At 33.6% G+C, this 27049-nt stretch overlaps 3 protein-coding genes and 1 pseudogene across 5 annotated transcripts; 3 read left to right on the top strand and 1 right to left on the bottom strand.

The window, feature by feature from the left end:
• Window positions 1-1900: 1900 nt before the first annotated feature.
• LOC146896272 (chaperone protein dnaJ 3-like) lies at window positions 1901-6668 on the top strand. Its single transcript, XM_085739369.1, has 8 exons — window positions 1901-1997; window positions 2971-3144; window positions 3913-4081; window positions 4184-4325; window positions 5343-5476; window positions 5557-5699; window positions 5857-6055; window positions 6138-6668. Exons 2-8 carry the CDS (start codon window positions 2992-2994, stop codon window positions 6467-6469), a joined length of 1272 nt encoding a protein of 423 aa, XP_085595495.1. The 5' UTR covers window positions 1901-1997; window positions 2971-2991; the 3' UTR covers window positions 6470-6668.
• A 6355-nt stretch (window positions 6669-13023) lies between these two features.
• On the top strand, window positions 13024-15207 carry LOC146896271 (ethylene-responsive transcription factor ERF034 pseudogene; annotated as a pseudogene). 2 transcript variants are annotated; one of them, XR_015024218.1, is made up of 3 exons: window positions 13024-13755; window positions 13853-14116; window positions 14203-14290. The product of XR_015024218.1 is annotated as an ethylene-responsive transcription factor ERF034 pseudogene, transcript variant X2 (transcript). The 2 variants fall into 2 exon arrangements; XR_015024217.1 differs by having other exon boundaries at window positions 13034-13755; window positions 13853-15207.
• Window positions 15208-18377: 3170 nt separating this feature from the next.
• LOC146896270 (uncharacterized) lies at window positions 18378-18728 on the top strand. The gene has a single exon (XM_085732999.1). The coding sequence runs from the start codon at window positions 18378-18380 to the stop codon at window positions 18726-18728; it is 351 nt and encodes a 116-aa protein (XP_085589125.1).
• Window positions 18729-19239: 511 nt separating this feature from the next.
• Window positions 19240-22950, bottom strand: LOC146896269 (uncharacterized). The gene is made up of 5 exons (XM_085732995.1): window positions 22856-22950; window positions 20900-22412; window positions 20144-20814; window positions 19715-20048; window positions 19240-19653 (listed from the first exon to the last, which is right to left on the bottom strand). The coding sequence occupies exons 1-5, from the start codon at window positions 22948-22950 to the stop codon at window positions 19240-19242; spliced, it is 3027 nt and encodes a 1008-aa protein (XP_085589121.1).
• Between the last annotated feature and the right edge of the window lie 4099 nt (window positions 22951-27049).

Below are 27049 nucleotides of genomic sequence, written 5' to 3'. Positions count from 1 at the left end.
CGCTATCTCATAACGCTACGCCATGGCTTATTGCATAGCGGTCCGGTACCGCACCGCACCGCGCAGCCGCTATTGGCCGCTATAGCGCCGCTATTAACTACTCTGGTTCAAATAACACTCCTATTTCTTTTTTCATTACCAAGTGCATGTTTTCATGAAAAAACATTATAGAATAAAATAATGAAACAAAATTAATATAATAATAGCACCCAAATCGTGTTAGCCGTTGAATCTCAGCCAATCAACCTCAAATTATTTGAGCCTAAAAAGTTGTGCTTCGAAGTTGTCTTGAAAAATTACAAAATAAGTTAATTGTGAATTTTCAAATAAAAAACAATTAAAAATAAAATAGATACTCTGCTTAAAAATCAAAAGGTTGTTATTATTGTTTCATAGTTACAAAATTGTTATAATTAAATAAAGGAAAATGTTAACGAGTGCCTCCGGAGCACTCTTTAAGGACCGTAAATAACAAATATTTATACAAATACATATAATCAATGCATTGTAAATTGAAATTTTGACTTTTCTAGAGAATAATTGCTTGTTTTAGTATGCTTAAAGAGTGTCCCGGAGACATTCGTTAACAAGACCCTTAAATAAAACATTAATAGAATGGAATGAAAAAAATGAATAGAAGTTAAAATGACTAATTAAAAGGAACATTGGTGATATCTTTAAAGTGATTATTTTTTTTTTTTTTAGGAAATCTTTAAAGTGATTATTAGAAGGTACAATGGTGAAGAAAAAAACACAAATGTTGGTGTGGTGTCGTGGAGGGTAAGGATGGAGAAGGAAGGGTTGTTGTGCCAAAGTGGTGCAAAGCGCTATTATCTAACATTACCTTGCATGATGATGATAAGGAGATTTTGGGTTTGAGATCCTGCTTCTTTTCGGTTAAAGAAGCTTATGAGCTAATCTCTAATTTTGAAAAAATAATAAATTCTCCTTTGTTTAATATTATTTAGAACAATTTGGTGCCAACAAAGATATCATTGTTTGTTTGGAGGTTGTTAATTGATCATCTTCCAACTAAAGATGATATAATTCTTAAAGGGACGCATAATTTAACATCACATTTATGCGCAGCTCGACGTAATTTGAATGAATAAACTAATCATTTATTTTTTGCGTGCTTGATTTTCAGAAAATTATGGCTGAAAGTTTGTCTTGGTTAGATTTTAGTAGTGTATTGACAAATAATTGTTTTTCTCATACAATTCAGTTCACAAGTTTGGTTTCTCATAATAAAAAGTTGAACGGGTGCTTTCATACGATTTGGATGACATGTATTTGGTCAATCTGAAAGAACCATAATTCTGCGGTGTTCAACCAACGTGATGGTTTAACATATACAACAAGGTTAAATTGTTGTATTGTCATGTATTAAGTCCAAAGGTAAATTATTTTTATTCGATAACACTCAACCTCTTGTATGTTTAGGAGTGACTCTATCTATAATATTTTCCATTTTATGTTTGGTTTGATGGTGTAGTTGTTTTGACATCTTTTATATTTTCGTGAACTTTTTAACTTTTCGTACATAAACTACTCATGTTTTGATTGCTTGGTCTATTTAAAATTTCCTTCTCCTTTTAAAAAAAGTTGTCAAATAATTTTTTTTCAAAAAATATTTTACAAAAATATTTTTTTTATTAAAAAAACAATGATAGGAAGTTTTGTTAAGGAACGCCGCCAAACATGACCACATCACAAACACAAAGCCCCTTATCAAAACCCAATCCCAAACAAGTCCTTCACAACAAAGCAACCTTGTCACTTCACTTTACATAGCACATAATAATATTGCTGTTTAGTTATCACAACTTAAAGGGAGTGCAAATAGCAATTTTGCTAACTACAAAACTAATTCACACTCTCACTCTTATTTTCTCTCTCTCTCTCTCTCTCTTTTTCTCTCTTCGAGGGTTTCGTTTTTTTCCCTTGAAGAAGAAGAAGAAGAACATCAACAACACCAACGTGCGAAATTCTGTTGGGTATGTTCTTTCTCTATCCTATTCTTTCTATTTGATTTCTAGGGTTCAGATCTGTTTCGATTCAATTAGGGTTTTGATCAATTTTTTCAATCTCCGTGTTCCTTAGATCCCAAATTTTATCATCGATTCAATTAGGGTTTAGATCAATTTTGATCTTTTCATAATTATTTTACTTAAAGTTTCAAAGTTTTGTTGGGTTTCTGTTAAGGTTTCGATTTTATATTGAATTTTAGGTTTTAGATGATAAAAATAATATTTTGCACCAAAAGTTGTAATTTTATTTTCTGGGGAAGGAGTAGTAATTGTTACTTAATCGTGTGCCGAAGTTTTTTTTTTTTTTTTTTTTGTAATTCAGTCTTGTTTATAGTTATGATGGTATTGAAATTAGCTTGGGTAGATTTTGTTGTATGAAAATTGGTATTCATGTAGTATATTGTGCTTCATTTGAGCTGGTTAAACTGTAACTCGTAGTTGCGATAATGAGTGACATAATTGAATGTAATCACATGTTGACGGTGGTGAAGCGTGCTTCAAGTGGGTAGTAGTGAAGGAGAGTTTGTGAGGGGGAGGAAGAGATGATGTGGAAGGGGTTGTGGTGGGTGGTGGTGTGGTTGTTGTTGTAGCAGTAGGTATCAGATGGTATTGAATTTAACCTGGGTAGATTTTTTGGATGAAAATTGTGAACCATGTAGTATATTGTGCATGATTTGAGCTGGTTAGACTGTAATCTGTTAGTTTCAATGCATGCAATGGAGATTATGGTCGTGGAGTGTTGTTCTTTTTGTGTAGGATACATTTATCAGTTGTGATATATTCTCATGTAATGTTAGTATGTGAGATGCTCTGTGCTTGATTCGGAAAAATTCACATTATAAAGTTTTTGGTTGTGGATTTCTTTTATTTGAAATTTTATAAGTCCTTAATTTTTTGTATTTTATTTGAAAGTTTATAATTCCTTCTTGTTTTTGTGTAGTGTTTTTAAGGTGCATCAATCATGTTTGGGCGCGGACCAACAAGGAAGAGTGATAACACCAAATATTACGATATTCTTGGTGTTTCAAAAAGTGCTAGTGAAGATGAAATCAAGAAAGCCTATAGAAAGGCAGCGATGAAGAACCATCCAGATAAGGGTGGGGATCCTGAGAAGGTTAGCCTCATGGTTACTGCTACTTTGTTGCATTTTCATTATACTATGCAATGCAATGTGAATACCCTGCTATTACGGTCCTTGTTTGTTAGCATTCTGACTATATAATTTAATTATACTTAATATAAATTGGTTATTTTGCCTCTATCTCTGCTAATAAAGTTAGAATATAGTGCAAATAAATAAAATAGTTTTATGGACAATTGGCAGCCATAGTGGCTGTGGCTGCGGCTACAACTGCTCTTGTGTACTGGTAGCATTCGTAGCGCTCACTATTGTGGCCAAATTTGTGTCTCACTTAAATGAAGTCTTGACAAACCGAAAAATGCCCTCCACTTATAGCCATCATTTTTGGACATTTTGGGTATCCCTAAAAGACTCGGGTGAATAACCTACAGCTTCCCTCTTTTCGTACAACCAAAAACCCATGTGTCTGAAAGCCCTAATACTGCAACTTTTGCTTATCCTTCTCTTGTGCGGCCTTCCGACTTCAACTTCTCCTAAAAATATTGTTTTAGGGGTAGGCGGCAGCAATGGTCTGCAGTCCGCCACTGGCTACTTGAGGGATAATTCAATATTACTGTGGCATGCAGATGGCTTGAGCGTGCTATGTGTTTGTTTTTTGTTGTGACTTTTTTATAAATGAAATTTGTTATTCAATTTTAATGTTCTTATGCATACTTCTGTGGTTGAAGAACTGCATAATGTACCTTTTGTTGCTGACCTTGATTTTGTTGTTTCAATCCTAATATATTGTTTCTATATCAGTTCAAGGAGTTGGGCCAAGCATATGAAGTGTTGAGCGATCCTGAAAAGAAAGAACTGTATGATCAATATGGTGAAGATGCCCTTAAAGAAGGAATGGGGGGAGGCGCAGGAAGCTCATTTCATAATCCGTTTGATATTTTCGAATCATTTTTTGGTGCAGGCTTTGGTGGTGAGGCTCTCACTTTTTACATTCATGCTATTTTATTTTCGCTTCTAAATCATCTTTCATTCTTGCAATATTGATCATTACACTATTTCTATTTGCTCTTAGGTGGTGGTCCTTCACGCGCAAGAAGACAGAAGCAAGGAGAAGATGTGGTGCATTCTATAAAGGTTTCCTTGGAGGATGTGTATAACGGCACTACAAAGAAGCTATCACTTTCTAGGAATGCACTGTGCTCAAAATGTAAAGGGTACGGTCTTATCCATGCTTAAATGTTCTGTACTCTAGATTCTTTTTAAATAGAAGTTTTAACATCCAATCCACAATTCCACATGCCACTTTAGAATGCAATGCACCTTATGCTATTTCAAGTTTATTTTTAGGATCTCCATGCTTAGATTTGGCAGCTCCGCAAATATTTCCCTACCCTGCTTCTCTATGAAAGCTTTGCATCAGTTAATTGCATTTTTGGCCCTCAGTTTTCCAAAAGTACACTTAAGCCTTTTTTTTTTTTACTAGAATTCACCACATTCAATATTCATTTTGTTATAATGGTGTCTGGAATCCCCACTTGGAGAACGGATTGATGTTAAGGACCTGGTTTCACAAAAAAGTAATGTGAACACGCTTACATGACAAGTATATGTGTACGGACCACACATTGTAACCGGAGCTAAAAACTAGTGTTAGTCTTAAGAATTTATCAGAAAATGTCTGTTTGTTTAAAATTAACTCGGTTTTTTCGTTTAACTTGCACATCACTATTCATGCCTTAAATGATGTAGATTTCTCCTAATAGGATAAAGATTATGTTTCAGTCCATGATAGAGCTTCTATTGTTTGTCCAATCCATGTAAACAGGTCTTATGTTGGACCCAAACCAATGGTGTTTGAGTAAACCGGAAGTTTTAATATAAACCATATTTTACCTTGAATTTGACTCCCTTTAAAGTGTGTAAGGTGGGAAAAACTAGAGTTATTTCAATGAACTCTGATTTGTTGTGATGACGGGCATGCGATTTTCTTCTCCGGTTTGTTTTTAAATGGTTGTTAAATACTCAATTTACACTCTAAAGCTAGTTAGTTGCTCACCGTAAGGAAGTCAAATCTTTTTGTGGTGACACATGTCACAGTCTTGTTTTAATTGCTTGGTTATTTCACGCTTTGCAGTACTTGTTATTTCAATATAGCAAACCTATAACTTGGTAGGGATTCATTGTCAATATTTGACAACTGAATAATCTGTTCGGAATTTTTGATTTATCAGGAAAGGTTCAAAAAGTGGAACTGCTGGAAGGTGTTTTGGATGCCAGGGCACAGGTATGAAGATTACCAGAAGGCAAATTGGACTGGGCATGATTCAACAAATGCAACACGTCTGTCCTGACTGCAAAGGAACAGGTAATGGAAATTTCATTTTCCATATTTGTTAAGCTGCTTCTGTGTTGTTTTGTCCAGCAGCTCATGCATTATTGTTGCAGGCGAGGTCATTAGTGAGAGAGATAGATGCCCTCAATGCAAGGGAAACAAGATTACTCAAGAAAAGAAGGTGCTGGAGGTGCATGTCGAAAAGGGGATGCAGCAGGGTCACAAGATTGTATTCGAAGGACAAGCTGATGAAGCTGTAAGTAGAAATTATTACTGTTTTCCTGTTAGGGATTGTGGTTTATAATTTAGTGTACTATTACTATGTTAATACTTAGTAAAGATGGCCAGAAGTTGATTTTGAGTCTTCTTCATGGTTTATTTCTTAAGTTGATATTCAACTTTACATTATGCAGCCTGATACAATCACAGGAGACATAGTTTTTGTCTTGCAAGTAAAGGGACATCCGAAGTTTCGGAGGGAGCGTGATGACCTCCACATTGAACACAATTTGAGCTTAACTGAGGCTCTCTGTGGCTTCCAGTTTAATGTCACACATCTTGATGGAAGGCAACTATTGGTCAAATCGAACCCCGGCGAAGTCATCAAGCCAGGTACTAAATTTTTTTGGAATACATTTAATTAGAATTCAATTATTTCATTTCTGATTTTATGAATGTTCATGTTACTTTGTAGGTCAACATAAAGCTATAAATGATGAGGGAATGCCACAACATGGTAGGCCGTTCATGAAGGGACGCCTATACATCAAGTTTAGTGTTGATTTCCCGGATTCGGGTTTTCTTTCCCCAAGCCAAAGCCTGGAATTAGAAAAGATATTACCTCAAAAGACAAGCAAGAACTTGTCCCAAAAGGAGGTAGATGATTGTGAGGAGACCACCCTGCATGATGTCAATATTGCAGAGGAGATGAGTCGAAAGAAGCAACAATACCGTGAGGCATATGATGACGACGATGATGAAGATGATGAGCACTCGCAGCCTCGGGTGCAATGCGCTCAACAGTAGTTCAATTTATGATAAAAGTATTCAACTAAAATGTTCTCTATGATTATTTTCTGTTTGCATAATGCAGTTATACAACTGCATCTTAGTTTATCTTAGGATTCATCTGCCAATGTTACTTTATTTACAGTTATTGTCGTTTGATTTAAGTTATGCTGTAACATTTATTTAGTATATGAAAATTAAATGCTTCTTGGTATAAGGTGTGCAATGATCATTGAATTTCGTAGTTGCATGCTACCTATGCTATTTGGTTCTTGGCTTTGAAGAAATCCATGAAGAAATATTTTCAAATTAATTTATTTTTTCAAATTAACTTGATTAGTTATCAAATTAAGTTATTTTTATTGTAGGATTAAGTGGGATGCACATCACATCAGCTCTGTCAAATTAGTTTGAGCATTTTATTTTGTATAATTACCTGCTTTTCTGATGATAAGGCTTGGAGCTGCTCTAATTCTTTATTTGTAAAAGGATAGTATTGTGTTTGGATACAATATTGGATATTTGTATTAATTAAAACTATACAAGGTCCCAGATTTGATATTTATTATGACTGAAAAAAGTGTGATTGAGAAGAGAAACCTAATTAAAATGGTTGGTCAGCTAGGTTTTCGTACGCAAAATCGTGAAAACTTTAGTTTTTGAGAGCCTTGCTTGACTCAACTTAGTAGCCTAAACTTAGTAGCTCATTGGGACTTAGATTCCACAATTTTACCACACATTAAATTATTTGGTCCACAATGCACAATATGTGCAGGGGTCGGGGTTCAAACCTCGAACACCCCAGTTATTCATATTTAAATTTAAGGTGAATTTCTAGCCACTAGACTACTTGACAAAAAAAAAATTTGTGGAATCTAATATGAGTTCTTTAGAGTTCATTATTGGAGTAAAAATTGAGTTACTTCAAGGTGATGTGACATAATAGGACTCACAAAATAACCATTAGTGAAGAGTGTCTTATATTTTGTGAAGATTGATAAAATACCTATTTGTATAGTGGTATGTATGAGACAAAGAATGATTATTTTCTTCACATTATAAATCATCCCAAAAGTAGGGTTAGAACACATGATTATCTTCTTTATTTTACATTTTCAAATATTACATTCTTCTCTTAGTGACTATGATCAATAACATCGCACTTAATGGACACATCATCACCCATCTACAATATTTAGCAACATTGCACTTAATTTGAGAAAATGTTTTACAGAGAGAATTAAATCAAAATGTTCATATTCTCGATGAGCAAATTGAGAGTGTACTACAAAGTAAGAGATCATTTCGATCGTCGATGTTACACTGATCAAACATGCCACCACAGATCATATTTGATATGTTTGGTTTTGCTTCTATAGAGGTTTCCATTTCCATTTTTTGTCCTTACGTTTTAGTCAACTCATGTGTATCATTTGAAATTTTGAACGAATTTTTGTAGGAATGTTTATTGAGAATCTCTAAAATAAATTGTAATTTTTTAACAAAATATGAATTGAATATAATTTTTTATGATTTTTTCGCTTAACAATTTATATTTAATTCTTGTTTGGTTAATTTGTTTGGAGAGATTCTCATATCGACCTTTTCACAATTGCATTTTTGGTCCTTACGGGTGAGTCGTGTTATGCGTGGTCATGTTATTGGCTTGGATTATAACAAAGAAGATGAATAAAAATCATGTTATGAATTTGTTTACATATTCATCTTTTACGTTTTGAGGGATGTTGAATGCGTGCCTATATTCTATGTATTTTATCAATTCGAATAAATTAATATCGCTAAAAGAATTAAAAGAACTTAAAATGTTTTTTTTTAGAAAAATTAAGAATCAACTAAAAGAACACGAATTAACTTTTTTCTTTTGATTTTGAGATAATTTTTAAATACATTTTTTTGATTTCCATAATATAATATTTAAATCAAATTGGATCGGTCATGATCCAAAGAGAAGAAAAAAGTTTGTATTCAATCAAAGCAAGAATTTATTGGAGGGAAGGATTGTGTACACTCAACAGAAAACTGTAAATGTAATGATAGTAGTTATAAACACACATACACACACCTACACCATACCCTAAGTAATTGAGTGTACAATAAATACGTGTGCTGCTGTGGGATGTAGGTGCCAAACTCTCGTATTAGTAGTTAGTTGGTAGAAAAGGGTATTCACCTTCAATCAAGAGTCTTGTACCACACAATTGCTTCGTTTTTTTTCTTTTTGAAAGGAATGTACCACTCAATTGCTAGCATGTGTGTTTAGGCTGCAACTAATTGGTCTAGTTTAAGTTAAAGGAATCCCTACCTACCAAAAACGGGGCTATAGTGTATGGAAGGATTCAAAATCCCGTTTGTTAGTTGGTACTATGTTTTACACCCTCCGATCACTAATATAAGCAAAAATCCACTTTTTAGGTTCATTCAATTAATGATGTATGTAATCTATAATAAAGACTACATACATCATTAATTGAATGAACATAGAAAGTGAATTTTTGCTTATATTAGTGACCGGAGGGTGTACCTTCTACCCCAACCTAAACGGACAATAAAAAAGAACTTTCTTCTCTGTTTTTTTTTTTGCTTTCACATCGGTTTCCAATCCATCAAAGGTGTCTGGCTCATTCGTAGAGGCATGCGCACTGGTCAAGCATTGTTCCCTCTAGGAATCGAACTCGGAACCTTCTTCTCTTAATTAACCGCAAGTGAGATAGTGTAATTAATTACACTATTGCGGCAATAGAATAAAATAGTGAAACAAAGATACCCTTCGTGCTACGAAAGGAAACACTCAAGATAAGGTTAGGACTCCAACCACTTCATTCTCACCAACTCAGGTTTGGTTTGGATAATAAAAGCTTAAACACTTTTGAGCCAAGCTAAGATCAATCTTTTTTCAACATTCGTCTGATACATATTTTCCCTTTTTTATTGAATCAAATTAATGTTGATCACACATCATAGAAATATGTTTAATATATAGTGATGGAACCTTTATTTTATATTTTCACAATACAAACTAGAGAGTGAAGCCCAAATGAAGACGAGTTTTAGTCATTGGAATCACAAGCAGTGAAGCAATTAATTAAGCAAATAGTTTTGTCCCTAATAGATTATATGAGTGAGTGACATAAATATTTCTTCATATATAAATACATATAACAAATAATTTTGGTGCTACCATCAGTAAGTAATCTTCTAGGTTGAATTGAACCGACCTATTCTTATCCTAAATATAAAACCTCATATACAATTTTTTAGAAACTTATAGTTTCGGTGAGCTTGATGTCAATATTGAACCAGAATGCCAATCTTTAGCTTTGGGCTAAAAAAAACTGTAACATGTAAGTGTAATATATAAAAAATTCAAAGGTCAAAATTACGTTTTAAGAGAAAAATGGATAGATACCGTCCATATAAACTAGTTTTATATTGATATTCAATAATAATAGAATACTATTTGATAGTCATATTTAACAAAGGGTTACAAAATAGGAAAATTCTATGGTGAAGTCATAAGAATGACTTTTTTGGTGAAGCTCCCTACAAAATATCCCTATATCGTAAGATATTTTTGTTTTAGAGGATCTCTATATGGTAATAAGATGATGAGTTCTCATTAGATAACGGTAGATGCATAATCTTTAAACTTATGTTTTAAGGGTCATGCTAACTTGTGTCGTTAGGGTACATGTTAACTCTTAAGCAACCAAAAGTATAAATTTTTTCTTAAATTTTGTACATTCAATTAATTAAAAGTAAAAAAATTAAATTAAAATACATTAATTACAACAAAATATTTCTACTTTTAACTCATTAACTTGTGCAGACACAAGTTAGCATTTTTCATGTTTTAATGAGAAAATATGATGTTTTGACCTGTAATTCCCCAAAAAGTACATCACACAAAACATTATCCTAAAATGAATTTGGCATGGAACCCAAAATACTTAATGTTTTACTAAATATATGAAGCATTTGTGGATGGTCTTAGTAATGTCTAGAATCACAAGGTTATTACACTCATTTAATAAACTGTTAATGAAATGAGCAATTGTTGGACTTACCCCCGAAAAATAAAATTGTCAAAGCCGTTTCTTAGTTTTTTTTTTTATTTAACTTGTGGTGCTTCATAAAATTCTCCCATTTTTTTCTTTTGATGTACAACCCCACAATTTTTTTTCTTCCACCTACCTTGTTAAGAGTTCTATATTAGATGAGAAGATGTTTGATTTCATCTTATAATATTAGATCGGAGTCTATCTCAAATCTATTTGACCACTTACTATTAGATCACACATTCACACTCTAATATTACTTCGGTCATGATCACCACCTGCTATCAGGTCACAATTCACTTGAGTCAAACTCTAGATATTGAGTCGTTGGTGTGAAAGAGTGTTTTGAAAATTTTGTATTGATCAAACATGATCTGAATGTGTTTATAGTAGTGGATAGTTCTTGTCTAAAATAAAGAAACTTTTACCATAGTTTTTTTTGTTGTTGTTAATTTTATGTTTGGGATAAATCTTCGCTTATGTCATTTGTTTCTCTAGAACAATTCAGCATCCTAAAATTCTTGGATGAACATGACACAAATGCTCACAATAGTTGAAAACTGGCATTAGTTGGAGCCAACACTGCCCCACAACGCATGTGCACCATGTGTTTATGGAAATTATCATCACAGTTCTCAACCTTTGCTATGTCAATAAATTATGAACAGTTAAATATGTGCATAACATATATTTTTTTTTAAGGAATAATATATACATAACACAACAATTGATAGTTAGCAATATGTATAAATACATGTTACTGTTCTGTGATTAGAACAAAATGATTTTTATAAGAAAAAATGGAATAGTCCTATGTTTCTTTGTGATGTGTCATTTGTCTTTTTCTTTGTGACCAAAACCCACGTGGGTTTCCTCAACTGGTGTTGTTGATTGATTTGCACAAAAGCCGGTTTTCAAATATCCTGTTTGGTTATAGAAGTTCTACCTGCAATTTTGAGACAATAGTCTTGATACCATTGGTTGTGTAACAAGTGATCACAACTGGAGAAAATTAATTGATACATTTTGTAAGTTTTTAACAATAATTGAATTGGAACAATCTCTAGCAGAAGGACAGATCAGCTTAAGTAAGACATATGGGTCAAGTTGAAGAGGACATACCAACAAGTTGATTTATAAATATTTCATTTTCAGAGAGGCATTGATATTTGATACTATTATGCTAAGTTAACTAATAGTTGTTTGTAAGTTTCTATACGTCACCAAGAGAAAATAAAGACCATGTTATGTACTCCCTCAATAATTGACCCATTTTCTAGAAAAAAGTGTCCAAAAATAATTGACCCATTTCAATTTTCAATACAACTTTCATCATTCCCAATACAATATAACACTAAATAACACTTTCCCCTTTATTTATATATTTTTCTTAATCTGTGTGAAATGAGCCAAGGGGTCAAATAAATTGGGACGGAGGGAGTATAAGTTTGAGATAGTGTTAAAGAATTTACGGGGTCTTGTTTTCTTTAAGGGCCTGGCTGGCCATCCCACAAATTAATTGTCCAAATATATTATAGGCAAATTAAAAATATCATTGTGGATTTGGATTGTTTGGAGTGTGTTAGACACATTTGGACCGTTAATTCAAAATCAAATAATTCATATTTTAATTAAAATTAAAATCCAATTTACCAAAATTGAACCGTTTGATTTTATGTGACGGTTCAATTGTAGCTAATTGTATGTAATCACATGATTGTAACCGGACACGTCTATCATTATATAAAGCATATTCATCTAGATATCATTTTTGAAAAACTAAATTTGAAGGTCCTACCACTTACATATCACAAGAATGGAAAGAGTAGTTGTTGTTGTTGAAAAGAGAACATATATACTGTGCAGACACATGTAAAAATTGAAGAGAATGGAAAGTTATTAACATATATAGAAAAGACCAAAGGTAAGTAATGGTTATCTATGTAGAATTAAAAATTATCATGTTATTCAATTCCCACATGGAAAATAAATAATCAATTATGTGCCTTGTGCAACAACCCATGCTTTTTTTAGTAGTTTTGTTTTCTTTGTACTTTTTTATCTTTTCTTTTTCTTTTCTCTTTACATAAATCTCATTTATTTTATTATAGAGATCAATCTCAAATAGTTAATGAACTTCAATTAAGTACAAATTATTAAGATAATTTGAGTTTTAAATCCTAACTAAAACAAACTTTAACTAGACTTTATTTATTTTTCGACCGAAATCCAGACCACGGGTCCCCTACCAAACTGCAGGATTAAAATAAAAAGGCTTAAATATGTTTTTCGTCCCTGCAAATAGGGGTCGCTTAAAATTTCGTCCCTGCAATCGCTAATCCTTTTTTTTTGCCCCTGCAAAGTTTAATCACTTAAAATTTCGTCCCTCTCCCCCACTTAATCACTGCCACGTCACTGATTAGCTGACGTGGCACATGCTAATTGTGTTCTATCAATGCTGACTCAACAAAATGACTTGAAGGGACAATTTTACCCCTCACTCTTCTTCCTCCCTTCACTTTTTTTCTCGCCGTCTCCCTCCATCCCTTACACCTCTCCTCTTCTACCTCCTTCCACCTCTCCTTTCCCTCCTTTCACCGCCACAGCCGCCACCAACTGGAAGGTTTTGTTTCCAATCAACACTTCGTTTCACCACCACTCCCACCACCAATCATCACCTCTATCCACCGTTCCAGATGAAAATAAAAATATCTCTGGCGAGTTTCCGGTTTCTGTTTCCGTCTTCACGTGTTAAAGCTCTTGTTCTGCCTTGTATTAGAATCTCCGGCGAGATTCCGCCGTCGTTGCTGATTTGGGAGAAGCATCGGGAGCTGGTATATGAGTCAAAAGAAAACAGAACAAATGGGTTGGAAATGTGGAAATAGTATCGACACTGAAATGGGTTGGAAACGGAACAATATGATTCATCTTCCTCTTCTCCTCTAACCAGAATGCTGCAAACACATCAAACACAAACAGACGGTGCTCAATTCTTCTTCCTCATTCAATTTTTCCTTCCATCTCAAATCGAACTGGTTCAAACAAAACATAGATTCAATACATTCAAACACAAGAACATCACAAAAAATGCTGCAAAATTGATAACCCCAATCATCCCATCTTCTGAATCCAGAATTATTGTCTTTCTTCTGAATTTTGCTGAGAAAATTCTTCAACTCGGAGAAGAAGAAGAGAGTGGCGCTGTTATGGGTAATGGTTCCGGTGAAGGTGTGTTTTTTGTGTTGAATTGCTTGTTCTGATTTGTTTGATTTGAATTTTGATGTTAAATTAAGTGTTCTGATTGGTTTGATTTTGGTTTTTGCAGAGGTAGAAGAAACAATGAGAATGACAACTTGATTTTTGCAGAAGTGGCTTGATTTGAATTCTTCAATTTTTGATTTTGGTTTCAATTACTTTACTAGATGAAGCTTGAAATTGATGATGACATGAAATTGTTGTTGTTGTTGTCGTTTCAATTTTTTGCAGAGAAGCTTGAAATTGAAGGGACCATGTTCATGGGGTATTTTTGCAGAGAAGCTTGAGAAGATGAACACAATGGTCTTTTCGCATTTGTCTGTAAAGCTCAGGGGTATTTTAGTCCTTTCGTACCAACTTTTGACGTGGCATTAATTAACTGGGTCAAGGGACGAAATTTTAAGTGATTAAACTTTGCAGGGGCAAAAAAAAAGGATTAGCGATTGCAGGGACGAAATTTTAAGCGACCCCTATTTGCAGGGACGAAAAACATATTTAAGCCAAATAAAAATAACGCACTTCTTTTTAAGAGAAACCATAAAGCCAAGTCTATTTATTTTTAAGCACACCCTTCACTCATTGTGTACTCCCAAGTCCTAATCAAACTCTCTAGTCTACAATGGAAAAGCATATCAATATGGAAAGTGATGCTGATGACACTTCTAGCACACCTTCTTTCTCCTCCTCCACAACAACATGTACTTCATCAAATTCAGATACATGCACCAAACAAGACATCAAAGCCTCTTCAAATGCAAAGGAAACAAAGGAGAGCAAGAAAAGGCAGAGAAGTGAAGTTGAAAATAATAGCACACATCCAACTTATAGAGGAGTAAGGAAGAGAAATTGGGGGAAATTTGTGTGTGAGATTCGTGAGCCAAAGAAAAAATCAAGAATATGGCTTGGAACATACCCTACAGCTGAAATGGCAGCTAGAGCACATGATGTAGCTGCTTTAGCTATAAAGGGTCATTCAGCATACCTTAATTTCCCTGAATTGGCACAACAACTTCCAAGGCCAATAAGTACTTCTACAAAAGACATTCAAGCTGCTGCTGCAAAAGCTGCAAACACTGCATTTGTAGCTGAACCAAGACAAGAAGAACATGCCTCACCTTCAAGTTCAACATTTACCAATAATGATGATGCAACATTGTTTGATTTGCCAGATCTTTTTCCTGATGATGGAAACAATGGACTTTGTTCTTATTCTTCAAAAAATTCTTCTTGGTATTTATGTGCAGTTGATAGTGGATTTAGGCTTGAGGAACCATCGTTTTGGGAGAAATACTAGTGCTTGTTTTTTACTATGTAAAAAAAAATGTAACATTCATAGTTTGTTCTATTTTTTAGTCACATCATTTGCATATTTTACAGATTCTTCACAAAGAATACAATTTTGTATGTAATTAAAGGGTTTGTCTATTGCTATTTGTCCCATTTAGTTATGCTGCACTGATTTGGTTAAAATTGGTAACAATGAAATTCCCAAAGATAACTTTTTTGTTTTCCTTTTCTGGTGAATAATGATGTAAGATAAGGAAAAAGGGTCTAATCCTTGGTGAAGTAATAATTAAGTTAAACATGTATAGATTTGGAAGATAAACAAGCATCTTTCTATTTAATTTTGTATCCAATATGTATTGTCATGGAGTTGACTTAAACACCATCCTTAAAGTGGATTATATAGAATAACCATCTCTTTTTAACTTATGGTTAAAAATTGCCATCTTACATTATATCTAGTACTTGAGGTGTGGGAAGTGAAGAAAACGAATAAAATAAGAGGATAAAGTGAGTGAAAGTGTGGTAGGTAATGTGACAAAGGGAAGAAAAAAAAATAAGGCCAACCAATTTATCAAAAACTAAAAAAGTTAGAGAATGTTAAACAATGCTCTCATGACATTGATTAAGCAACCAAAATAAGTAATTTTTTTTTTATAAAAGTGGTGTAATTATTACTTAATCAAAAGTCAAAACTTATATTTTTAAGACAAATTTTCTATTTATAGTTTCCTTAACCATTGTCATGAGGACACCGGTTACCAAAACTCAAAAAGTTATAAGGCTTAAAGAACACTTGTCTAGTTATATAATTTTATTACTCATTAATTTTATTACTCATTAAGGAAGCCCTTACATCTACATTAAGGAAGCCCTTACATCTATAATGAAATTCAAATACATAACTTTGTGAGATATAAGTTTTTTCCTTGCAAACTGAACTAATTTGTTGACACCTTGAATTTTTCTTTTGAAGAAGCTAAATTAGCCTATCTAAATTGGCACCGGAGATAATTAAACCTGAGACCTCAAGGAGGAGCACACTCCCAGATCCCAAGCCAATACCACTAGATCAACCTAAATGGGTTGTTGACACCTTGAATATAGTAAATGATATTTAACGGTTACAATACTATGATTATGTCTAGAAATATGTGTTCAGAGTCATCATATACTTATGTTATATACATGTAAGAAAATATGAGAAGGAAAAAATATTGTTTTCTTTTTTTTCGGTTTTTGGAAAAAAGAAAAATGTTAAAATATAAAAGAGAAACTAGGTTTTGACTAACACGCACATGCAAAATGATCTTGCAACATGCATAAATGTAATTTTACCATTGAATTAATAAGTCACAACATATCTCATTTAATTTATTGGTGAAATTTAGTGATCAAATGGTGAAGATTAGTTTGTGCATGATGCAAAACTTGTCTCACTTGCACACCATAAAATCGATCTAGAAAATAAAGTATGAAAAAGTTAATTTAAAACCCTGACAATATCTTAGGGGCACTCGTTAGCATCCCTAAATTTTATATGTCAAACCTAAGGAGGTCAATGGGGCCGATGATTACTCCCCCATTTTCCGTCCCCACCATCCAAAATATCTCCCATCTCTATTCCTCGCTTCAAGGAGTCTTTTCTAGTTATTTTCGTCCTGGGATCCCCCTATATTCGCAGGGACTTCATCAACATTTTTTTTCTCAATGAAATTGATAGGAAAAAGTTTAACCATACGGTAGATGAAAAAGTAAGAAATTATTGAGTCAAGTGAAACAATAAACATCTTATGTAAAAGAAATTTATACATATATTATGTGAAAAGGACAAATAAATGTAATATATATATATATATATTGTTTGGGTACGGGGTCCTCGTAGGACAGAGGGTATGATCTTCGTTTCCAACCCAAACCCACCATCATGCATGCTTTCTCCCCCATCATACCAGGAAAACACTTGGCCAATGGGGCATTCAACATGAGAATCTCCACTTACCGGTACAATGGAGATGCTCCATCTCATTCTTACGAAATCGATTTTGTAAGGGTAGGGTTTAGTTCAACATAAATTCTAATATGGTGAGATCACCGTGGGCAACATGCAGCTCTATTGAGTCATACCGCAAATGTTTCATTTTGAACGTAATTATAAGATGTGTCAAGAGTTCCATAATAGATGAGATATGATTAGGAAATGTGTTTATAAGTAGAGGATAATCTTTACCTTACAAGTTGTTTATAGACACATTTTGTGGTCATATCATTTAAATGTAAAACTCTTAACATACTAAAAGAATTTTCTTCACTAACTGTGTATACGAACTGAATCTAATTTATCAAATTACATAAACAAATATTCCAATGGGAATTACTCACAACTCTAACATTTAGACGGACAGCGACAAATAAAAAAAAATAAAAGAGAAAATGACTAAATAATGTGACAAATTTATCCCTTCCTCAAAAAAAAATGTGACAAATTTGTTTTTCTTTTAATTGTTTTAATTTATTTTAATTTTTTTGACAAAATTTATTTATTTTTTATTTTTTACATATTTAAGACTTATAATAACATTCCAATACTTTGGCCTATGTATTTTTGTAAGCAATAATCGAAGTAGGAAAGCATTAATTGCGTAAGCATGACTCAAATAGACAAAATGTTCAGTCATTAATTACATAGCGGGGCATGCATCGACTCATGATTACGTGGGTCCCTTCAATTTAAATGAAGGATTGATTGATTATTAGTGTGTAAAAAAAAATAAAAAAATAAAGGGAAAGTAGTGTAAAAAAAATTAGGCTTAATAGCACTTTTGGCCCCCTATGTTTGCCAAAATTGCGATTAAGGCCCCCTATCTTTGAAAACTACAAAACCGCCCCTTATGTTTCGTTTTCGTTGCAGTTTTGGCCCCCATGGTCATTTTTGACTGGTCCACGCTGACATGGCACTGACATTACTTATGTGAGGTGCCACGTGGCATTTTTTATTATTATTTTTTTTTATTCTTTTTCGTTTTTTTTCCATTTTTTTTATGAAAAAATAAAAATAAAAAAACAGAAAAGGACAGGGTCACGTGAGGCCTTCTTCAACGGTCATAAACTAGGGTTTTAAAACCCCCAATTTCCCAAATCTGCAAAATCAATTTCCTTGTTGTTCTTCTTCTTCTAAGAATTCGATTTCGTCCTTCTTCTTCTCCGATCGTCCTCCTTGTTTTCTTCTTTATTCTTCTTCTTCCTCATCTGTTTGTTCTTGGTTGTCGCATACCTGCATAAGAAGCTGAGTTTTTGACCGGAAACAAAAAATGGTAGAATATTCATCCTCATCGGTTAGTGGATCAACATTGAAGCACAGAAGTAGGTTGGTTTGTCATTGTGGTGTTGATTCACCATTGGTGACTTCTTGGACTGATGAGAATCCATGGAGGAGGTTTCATGGCTGTGGGAGGTACTTTGTCAGAAGAAAATGCAATTTTTTTAGGTGGTATGATCCTGAGGTACCTGATAGGCAGAAGAAAATAATTCGAATGCTAATGAGGAAGAATGATGAATTGAAGAAGAAAGAAAAGAGATTTGTAATTGTCATTGCTGTGCTAGGAATTATGTTGTTCATCTTTGTCCTTTTAGCTTTAGGTTTAGCTATGAAACAAGGTTGAATGTTGTTTTGATGTTATGTTTTTAAGTTGTTTAATGTTGTAAGAAGGTGAATTATATTGAATGTTTGTAACCTTTGATCTAGTATGTTTGTAACCTTTGATCTAGTGAATGAAAATGTTTGTAACCAATGATGTTGGCAAATTATTGAAAAATGTTTTTGGTTAAGAACATATACAAGCTAATGAAAGAATGATGAACATCTTGATATGGAGGACAAAATATAACACATAACATACACTAAAAGTAATGTGTTCCAAAGGTTCCAAAATAACATAGCATATCCAAAAGAAGACTTAATTTACAACCAACTTATGTTTGAATGCTAATAGGTTCTGAAATAAGACATAACTTGAACTAATGTGTTCCAAAGGTTCCAAAATAACACATGACCAAGTTTGAAAACTTAACTATTACAACCCAAAATAAAATGCCAACAAAAGAGTACTTAAATTGCATTACAACCCAAAATATATATAATAAGTCTCCATCAGGCATATCAAATAGGTGGCATTACTTCTTGTTGACTGACTGCTGTGTTCCAAGAGGCTCCATGTCATCAGGTTTTCTCTTCATACCAACTGTCATGCACTTCTTAGGAACCATCACAATGTTTTCTCCCACTATATGTGGCTTCACCATGGGCACAAATTTGCTTAGCATAGAGGTTCTCACAATTTTCTTTCTGGGGACAGAGTTGCTTGCAGCTGAGACAGAGTTGCTTGCAGCTGGTGGTCCATTAGTGCTTGCAGCCCCTGCTCCAGTGGTGCTTGCAGCTGGTGGTCCAGTAGTGCTTGCAGCCCCTGCTGGTGGTCCAGTAGTGCTTGCAGCCCTTGCTCCAGTGGTGCTTGCAGCCCCTTTCTTCTTGGTTGGCCCTTTCTTCTTGGTTGCAGGTGGAGCATCAGGTTGCTGAACAGTTGTATTGGTCTGACATAGGCAGAAGGCAAGTTAAATTCATATTAACTTATAAACAAAAAAAATATAACACATTACAGTTTGTATTGTACCTGATTCCCCCTGCTGCAATCATCATGTCACCAGCTTGTTTGCCATAGCATGTTCTAGCATTATGACCAAGCTGATGACACCTTCCACACTTGATAGTGTTTTGGTTTCTTTTGGGGGCAGAGTTACTACCACTTGCACCAGCTTGAGAGTTTTTGACCTTCTCATCATTACCTTTCTTTCTTAGTTTTTTGGGCCTACCTGGTGCCCTTCTAACATATGGTGGCAAGATAGGTGGAAGGTCAACTTGAGGCCATAATTTTGGTCCATTGGATGGTAGTATGAGGTTGTCATAGGTGTCCAAAAAAGTTGATTTCCTATATATTTTCAACATGAGTTGTAAGATGTTTGTAATGTGTTTTATGAAGTAAACTAAACAAAACATAAATGCTTAGACAGTAAGTTTACTAACCTGTACCAATGAGCCACATAGTCATCTGGATTTTTATGGTTATACCAGATGCAAGCAATTGCATGAGGACATGGTATGCCAGTTAAATCCCATCTCCTGCAAGCACATGAATTTTCTCCAAGATTCACAGCATATGAGTCAGTGCCATTGTAAGCTGTAAATCTAGCATACCCCCTATCTCCACTCCAAGTTGGAGACCAGCCCTCAGCTTCTTTCTTACTCTTATCCAACAGCTTGTTAATCATGGGACAAATTTCACCATTATACCTCAGCATATTATCTCTAAGTCTTACTATCCTATTTGTGATGTAAATTTTTAGCCCATCAACAAGGGATATAACAGCTTGCTCTCTTAAATCAACAATTGCACTATTAAATGCCTCACACATGTTGTTTACTTGTAGATCACAACAAGTGTATGTGCTGAACCCAGCCCTTGACCAAGTACCTGGTGCATGCTCACTCATCTCCTTCCAAGCAGCTTCATCCATTTTCTTCAAATCATCCATTGCCTTGTTAAATTCAGGCATTGTAGTACATCTAGCTGCCTTCCACATTGCTTCCTTCAAATGCTCCCCTGCATGTCTCTTCTTAAAGTTCCCATATAGGTGCTTTACACATAATCTGTGCTCATGAGTATCAGGAATTGATGCAATTGTGTTCACCAGTCCCTTCAGAAAATAACACATCATTAAAACATAATTAAACAATAAGACATTTATAAATAACAACTATTATCTAATAACAATTGCATACCTTTTGCTGGTCTGATATGAAAGACCATTTTTTGTTAGCAATCCCATTCAAGTCACCCAATAACAGTTCAAGAAACCAATCCCAAACTTCCTTTGTTTCAGCTTCCACTACTGCAAATGCAATTGGTAACATTTGATTGTTGCCATCTTTCCCAATTGCTGCTAATAAGTGTCCTCCATCTCTTCCTTTCAGAAAACACCCATCCAGACCAATTAATGGTCTACAAGTAGTTGCAAAAGCCCTCTTGCATGCATAGAAACACACATAAATTCTTTTAAAAATTGGACCTGCATCACTATCTGCACACTTAATCAAAACAGTGCTACCAGGATTGCTCCTCATCAACTCCTCAGCATAGTTTCTCAGATGCGCATATTGCTCATTTATGGCACCATGTATAAACTCCAAAGACCTCTTCTTAGCCCTACATAACTGATAGGTACTTAACATCACTCCCCACCTTTCTTTGCAATAATCCCTCAATGCCTTTATCCTCAGATGAGGTGTGTGTTTCAGGAGTGGTACCAACTTCTGAGCCAACAATTTTGTTCTAATCAATCTTCTTCTCCCACTGTAGTGACACTTATGATCAGGGTGGTAAGTAACCAAAACAAAGTATGTTTTCCCTGCAGCTTTGCTAAATCTCATGTAGAATGGACAATTGTCATCACACTTGGCCACAATCCTCTTACTCTCATTTTTCTTAATGTAAACATTTTTTTTCACTTGCAATGCAAACTCTCTCACAGATGTCCTAATTAGTTCAACACTAGAGAATACTTGTCCCTTCACAAAAGTAATTTCATCACCTAATTTGAACCTATGTAATTTTTGCTTACCACGGCCAGTATCCTCATCTGAAGAGCATATGCTAGATAAATCATCTGAATCTCCATTTTCATCATCAAAATCTTCAAGCCTTGTTGCAAGAGGATTGTTTGAACTATCAAAAGCCACCAAACTTAGAACATTATTAACCACATGTTCAGGATTTATCACTTGGTCAGGCAGCACATCTGTCCAGTCAAAGCCCTCCTCATAGTCACTGTCAACCAGAGACACCCCATCATCACTATCTCTTTCAGACTCATCACCCTCAGCCTCAGCAGCTACAAACTCAGGATCTGATTCACTATCAGATTCAAAAGGGGAATATGAATGCTCCTCATCCGCATATCTTGAATCAAGTTCTTCTATATCAAGATGCTCCAAGTAAAAAGTTACACTCTCCTCAGCCTTATAGTCATTTAAAAACCTGTCAACATCCCCACCAGTTTTGATACATCTAAGACCATCTTTCAGTTCTCCTCCAGCCACAGGATACCAGACAGTATAGTCCCCCTTTACACCTATCTCTCTCACCAGCTTGTCTAAATTAATTAGGTTAACTGCAGTTAAGTCCCACGTGCCCCCATAGTCATAAGTATCACCCCTTTTGTACTCAAAGTTAGGATCCCCACTAAAGTAACCATTGTATCTAAACCTTATCTTTAGTGACTGGTTCTCATTAGCCCTACAAGCAATATAATAGTAGCTAAGTTAAAAAAGGTCCTTCAATGACTTTATTATTGTATTCAATACCCTCACCAACCATATGTGTACAAGAGTATTCATACAATGTATATGTACAAAGTATGTTGACAGTATTTGTACAAAGTATGTTGACAGTATTTGTACAAAGTATGTTTACAGTATATGTACAAATCAACCAATGAAGACATGACACAACAAACAAAGCAATCTACTTACACTATTATATGCAACATACAGATCCTATTCAAAGTTAAACTATTTTATACAAATCAAGCCAAAAAAGACATGACACAACAAACAAAGTACCCTACTTGCAGTATTATATGCAACAGAAAACAGACATCACACACCAAACAAAAAAGACACAAAAAGACAACCCTAGATTCAAGCAAAGACAAAAGCCAAGACAAAAACGAATCTTACTTTGAGCCATTCTTGTCAGGAGTCTCCTTATCTTGTCGACGTGCAGAGTTTTCCCCAGTGTTCTTTCCATTCACGCCTTTATCCACCCACTTCATCTTCTCCGAAAACAGTCACACAAACCCTAGATCCCTAGATGCAGAATACTCCTACAATCGAACAATGGAACCGAAAATAGCAGCTCAAACCGTAAAACGAAGTCACAGTCTCTGATTTTTTGCATCAATCGTATTGCTGGGGAGAAGATAGATTGTGGAGAAGATTGGTGAGAAAATGAAAGATAGGGGGCCAAAATTTCCAAGTGCTAACTTTCATCTGAATGCCTCACGTGACCCTGTCCTTTTCTGTTTTTTTATTTTTATTTTTTCATAAAAAAATGGAAAAAAAACGAAAAAGAATAAAAAAAAAATAATAATAAAAAATGCCACGTGGCACCTCACATAAGTAATGTCAGTGCCATGTCAGCGTGGACCAGTCAAAAATGACCATGGGGGCCAAAACTGCAACGAAAACGAAACATAAAGGGCGGTTTTGTAGTTTTCAAAGATAGGGGGCCTTAATCGCAATTTTGGCAAACATAGGGGGCCAAAAGTGCTATTAAGCCAAAAAATTATTGATAGTGGCTAAATAGATACGAAATGACATATACAAATTTTAATAAATATTTCTTTAATTAAGATAACAAATGTAAAATTGAGATAAAAAAATTATAAATTATAAATAGAACCTCTAATCATAATATAAACTAAATGCACCAATTGTTTAATTAATGAATTTAAGAGTGTTTTTTTCTTATAATAATCAGAGGGTGTATGTTATAAGTCAGCTTATCAAAAACACTATAACTATGCTAGCGTCAAGACGGGCATTAACGTGTCCGTTTTATGTTTTTATTGGCAATGAACAATAAAACGGTAAAAAATAATCCAATTAAGAGTAATATTATAAGAAAACATGTTCTACCAAATTACCATTATTTATTTATATAAGATCAAATACGTTATTTTATAGTGTATACTATTGTTCTATTATTGTGTTTTTTGTGGGTTGTTAATCTTATTGTTATGGATTGTTCATATTTTAATGAGATTTATTTAATTTTTTAATTGATAATTTGAATGATTTTATTAAAATGATAAAATAGTTTAAATGTGGGGTAAAAATGAAAGAAAAAGTCCAACCCAAAATAAGAGTATATTCGCTTTATATGTTGGTGTTGATTAGAAATAAGTTATAAGTTTGTGGGAAAAATTATAATCAAGCAGATATATATTTGTTATACAACCTTATTAGAAAAAATGCTCAAAAACTCCACTTACCAAATAGACCCATAGATAATACTTTATAAACACGTTCTCAAAAAAAAAAAAACTTTGTAAACACAATAGAAGTTTGAATTAATGTAACTATTAGACGTGAAAATAGATTTTTAAAAAAATGTGTCAAATAATATAGAATCCTTTTGATAAATGAGTATACCCTCTAGTCACTATTATAAGCAAAATTTAACATTTTAGATTCAATCAATAAATGATGTGTGTGGTCTATATTAATAATCACATACATCATTTATTGAATGAATCTAAAATGTTAACTTTTGTTTATTATAATGACGAAAAGGTGTATGCATTGATCAAACAATAAGAGGTAGACTCTTAAAACTTGACCAATCAAAATTTGAATTTTAATTGAAAAAGTGTCAAATATTTAGGGTGGGATAAATATAGTATGTTATCTTTTTCCAATAAAGCTATACGCATGAGAAGCACCCCTCTTTTTTCTTTTACTTTTTTTAAATTGTTTTGGTTGGAAAGATATACATATGAGAATAAATGCATCATGTAGTAATCATGCCTTTACCGATTTGCTTATACATTAATCTATCAAATATGTTGTGTTAATATTGATACCCAGAAGGATCATCTCGAACATATTCAAATTAGTTAAGCATCACTTTTTGCATCATGATTAATCATTAGAAAATTAGTTATTCTCATTCTGTATAGACACACATGTAGGTGCCCAAAGAAGGCGACAATATCATCTAACCAAAGAAAAAGTAATATAAAGATAGTATAAATTAGCTGACCCCTAGACATTGTTTTTCTATGAGAATTATTGAAAGCAACTAAATAGTTAGTGCAAAATGATCTCACACTCACTATGAGAAAGAGAGAAGAGACCTCACTATGAAGTAATATCTCCTTTAATTTGACAAAAAAAGAAGATATAATTGTATGTGTATATATAATTGAACACGATTTGTAGTGCCATTGGCCATTGTATTTTAATGTAACAATCGATTTTGGGATTCAAACTACAATGATTATAACTTCCAACTTTTCATCACATAAATTATGCATGTATATCATATGTCATTCAAGACTATTATATATCGTTAGCACTTAGCACGCAAATATATAAGAAACTTGGAAAGAACACGACAAACTGTGGAGTCAAGTTATCCGTGAGAATTACCCTTTTTCTTTTATGATTATGACAAGTAAAGATAGAATTACCTTTTTATATAATAAATATAAAGCAGATTTTAAGTAAATTGGATTTCGAGAACCTTAAGATCTGAAAAATGCTGAATGTACATGTTGGGAGCACTTATATATTATTCATTGACGATGATCTCACATTGGTGAACTCAATTTCTTACATTCTAAATATAGATTAACTATGATAATAACAACATTAAGGTTCATGACAAAAGTACTTATTATCCACTGAAGATATTCTCACAAACTAAGTTTTTTTTTTTTTTTTTTTTTAAGAATACAAACTAGTCTATTGAAATTGACACCGAAAATAATTAAAGCTGAAACATTTAAAGAAGCACACTTTAAGATCTTAAGTCAACATCACCGGACCAACTCAAATGTGTTCACAAACTAAGCTTCTTAAGAAATAAGAGTTGAATCCTTACACAAACCGGAAAAATTTACATTCTAAAAATAGATTAACTATGATCATAATAACATTAATAGTTACTTGAAAAATAATTACTTATAGTTATATAAAAACGTGAATGAAATGAAACAAATTATAATATAAAAAGTAGTAAACAGCATGACAAGAACCTTGATCCTTGGACGTTACTAGCTTAAATCAACAAATTATTGGAGACGAGGTTAGTCCAAAACGGGTGAGACGTTTGGCTTCATGTATTGGCTTTTTCTTTGTAGCATTACAGTTTTCGAGAGTAACACATACTAGTAGTGTGTGTGTGTGTGTGTGTGTATTTTTAAGGTAGTAGTATATATTTTATTGTTTAGCGATTATCATCTTAATTAAAATACAGCAAAAGAATTTCATAATGTCCAATTTCTTTGTGGTAAAGTAGAGAGACATGTATGTAAAAGTATATCATAGATCAATAGATGTTACTACTAAATTGGTATAGTATTTTGGCATACACGGTGTCAAAATTTGCGTAGGTGAACCAATTATAACTCACATTTTACTAATCGATGATTTTTATTTTATAGGACCATCGATGAAGAAGTAAGAACAATGAAGCATATATCCTAGGGCATTATGAAGAAGCCACTACTGGTCAAGTTCTTAATTTTCAGAAATCAGAAGTTTTCTTTAATAAAAATGTGTCCGCAGACTAGATATGATGGCCTCCCCTAGTGTCACTGCCACCTTGGGTGTCAATGCTTGCTTAGGAATAGGGAAGTAGTACTTGACACTTCCATCTATGGTGGACATAAGCAAAAAGTCTTAAAACAATTTTATAAAGGATTGTGTTTGGAAGAATATTAACTCTTGGAGTGAGTTTTCTTTTTCACAAACTGGTAACTAATGATGATCAAGCTTGTACTTTAATAACCTATTTTATGAGCGTATTTTTCATTCTTACCTCTTTAGGGATGTGATCTAGAGACTTGTGAACTTTTTTGGTAGGGTTCAAGTAAAAATGGCAATCATTTTGTTGATTTATTTTCGTGGGACAAAGCTATCAGTTAGTAAATCAAAGGGAGGTCAGGATTTTCACAATCTACTCGTTCTAAAACAATGTTGGCATATGTGCTCCGCATCATAGCTACGTTAATGATGATAATGTGAGAATTGAATTTAGGACCCACACTTGGTTTGAAGGTGAATCTTGAAGATATCGTCTCACATTGTCAAGGTTTTTTTAACTGTGCGTAATGGGAAGAGTTTGGTTGAGTTGTTCTCTTGAGT

This window comes from Medicago sativa, chromosome 8, assembly GCF_051527215.1.
Source record: "Medicago sativa cultivar Bolivia chromosome 8, Bolivia_mono, whole genome shotgun sequence".
Taxonomy (NCBI): domain Eukaryota; kingdom Viridiplantae; phylum Streptophyta; class Magnoliopsida; order Fabales; family Fabaceae; genus Medicago; species Medicago sativa.
The sequence above is the reverse complement of the archived record's forward strand: the minus strand, read 5'-3'. Positions and strand labels throughout refer to the sequence as shown.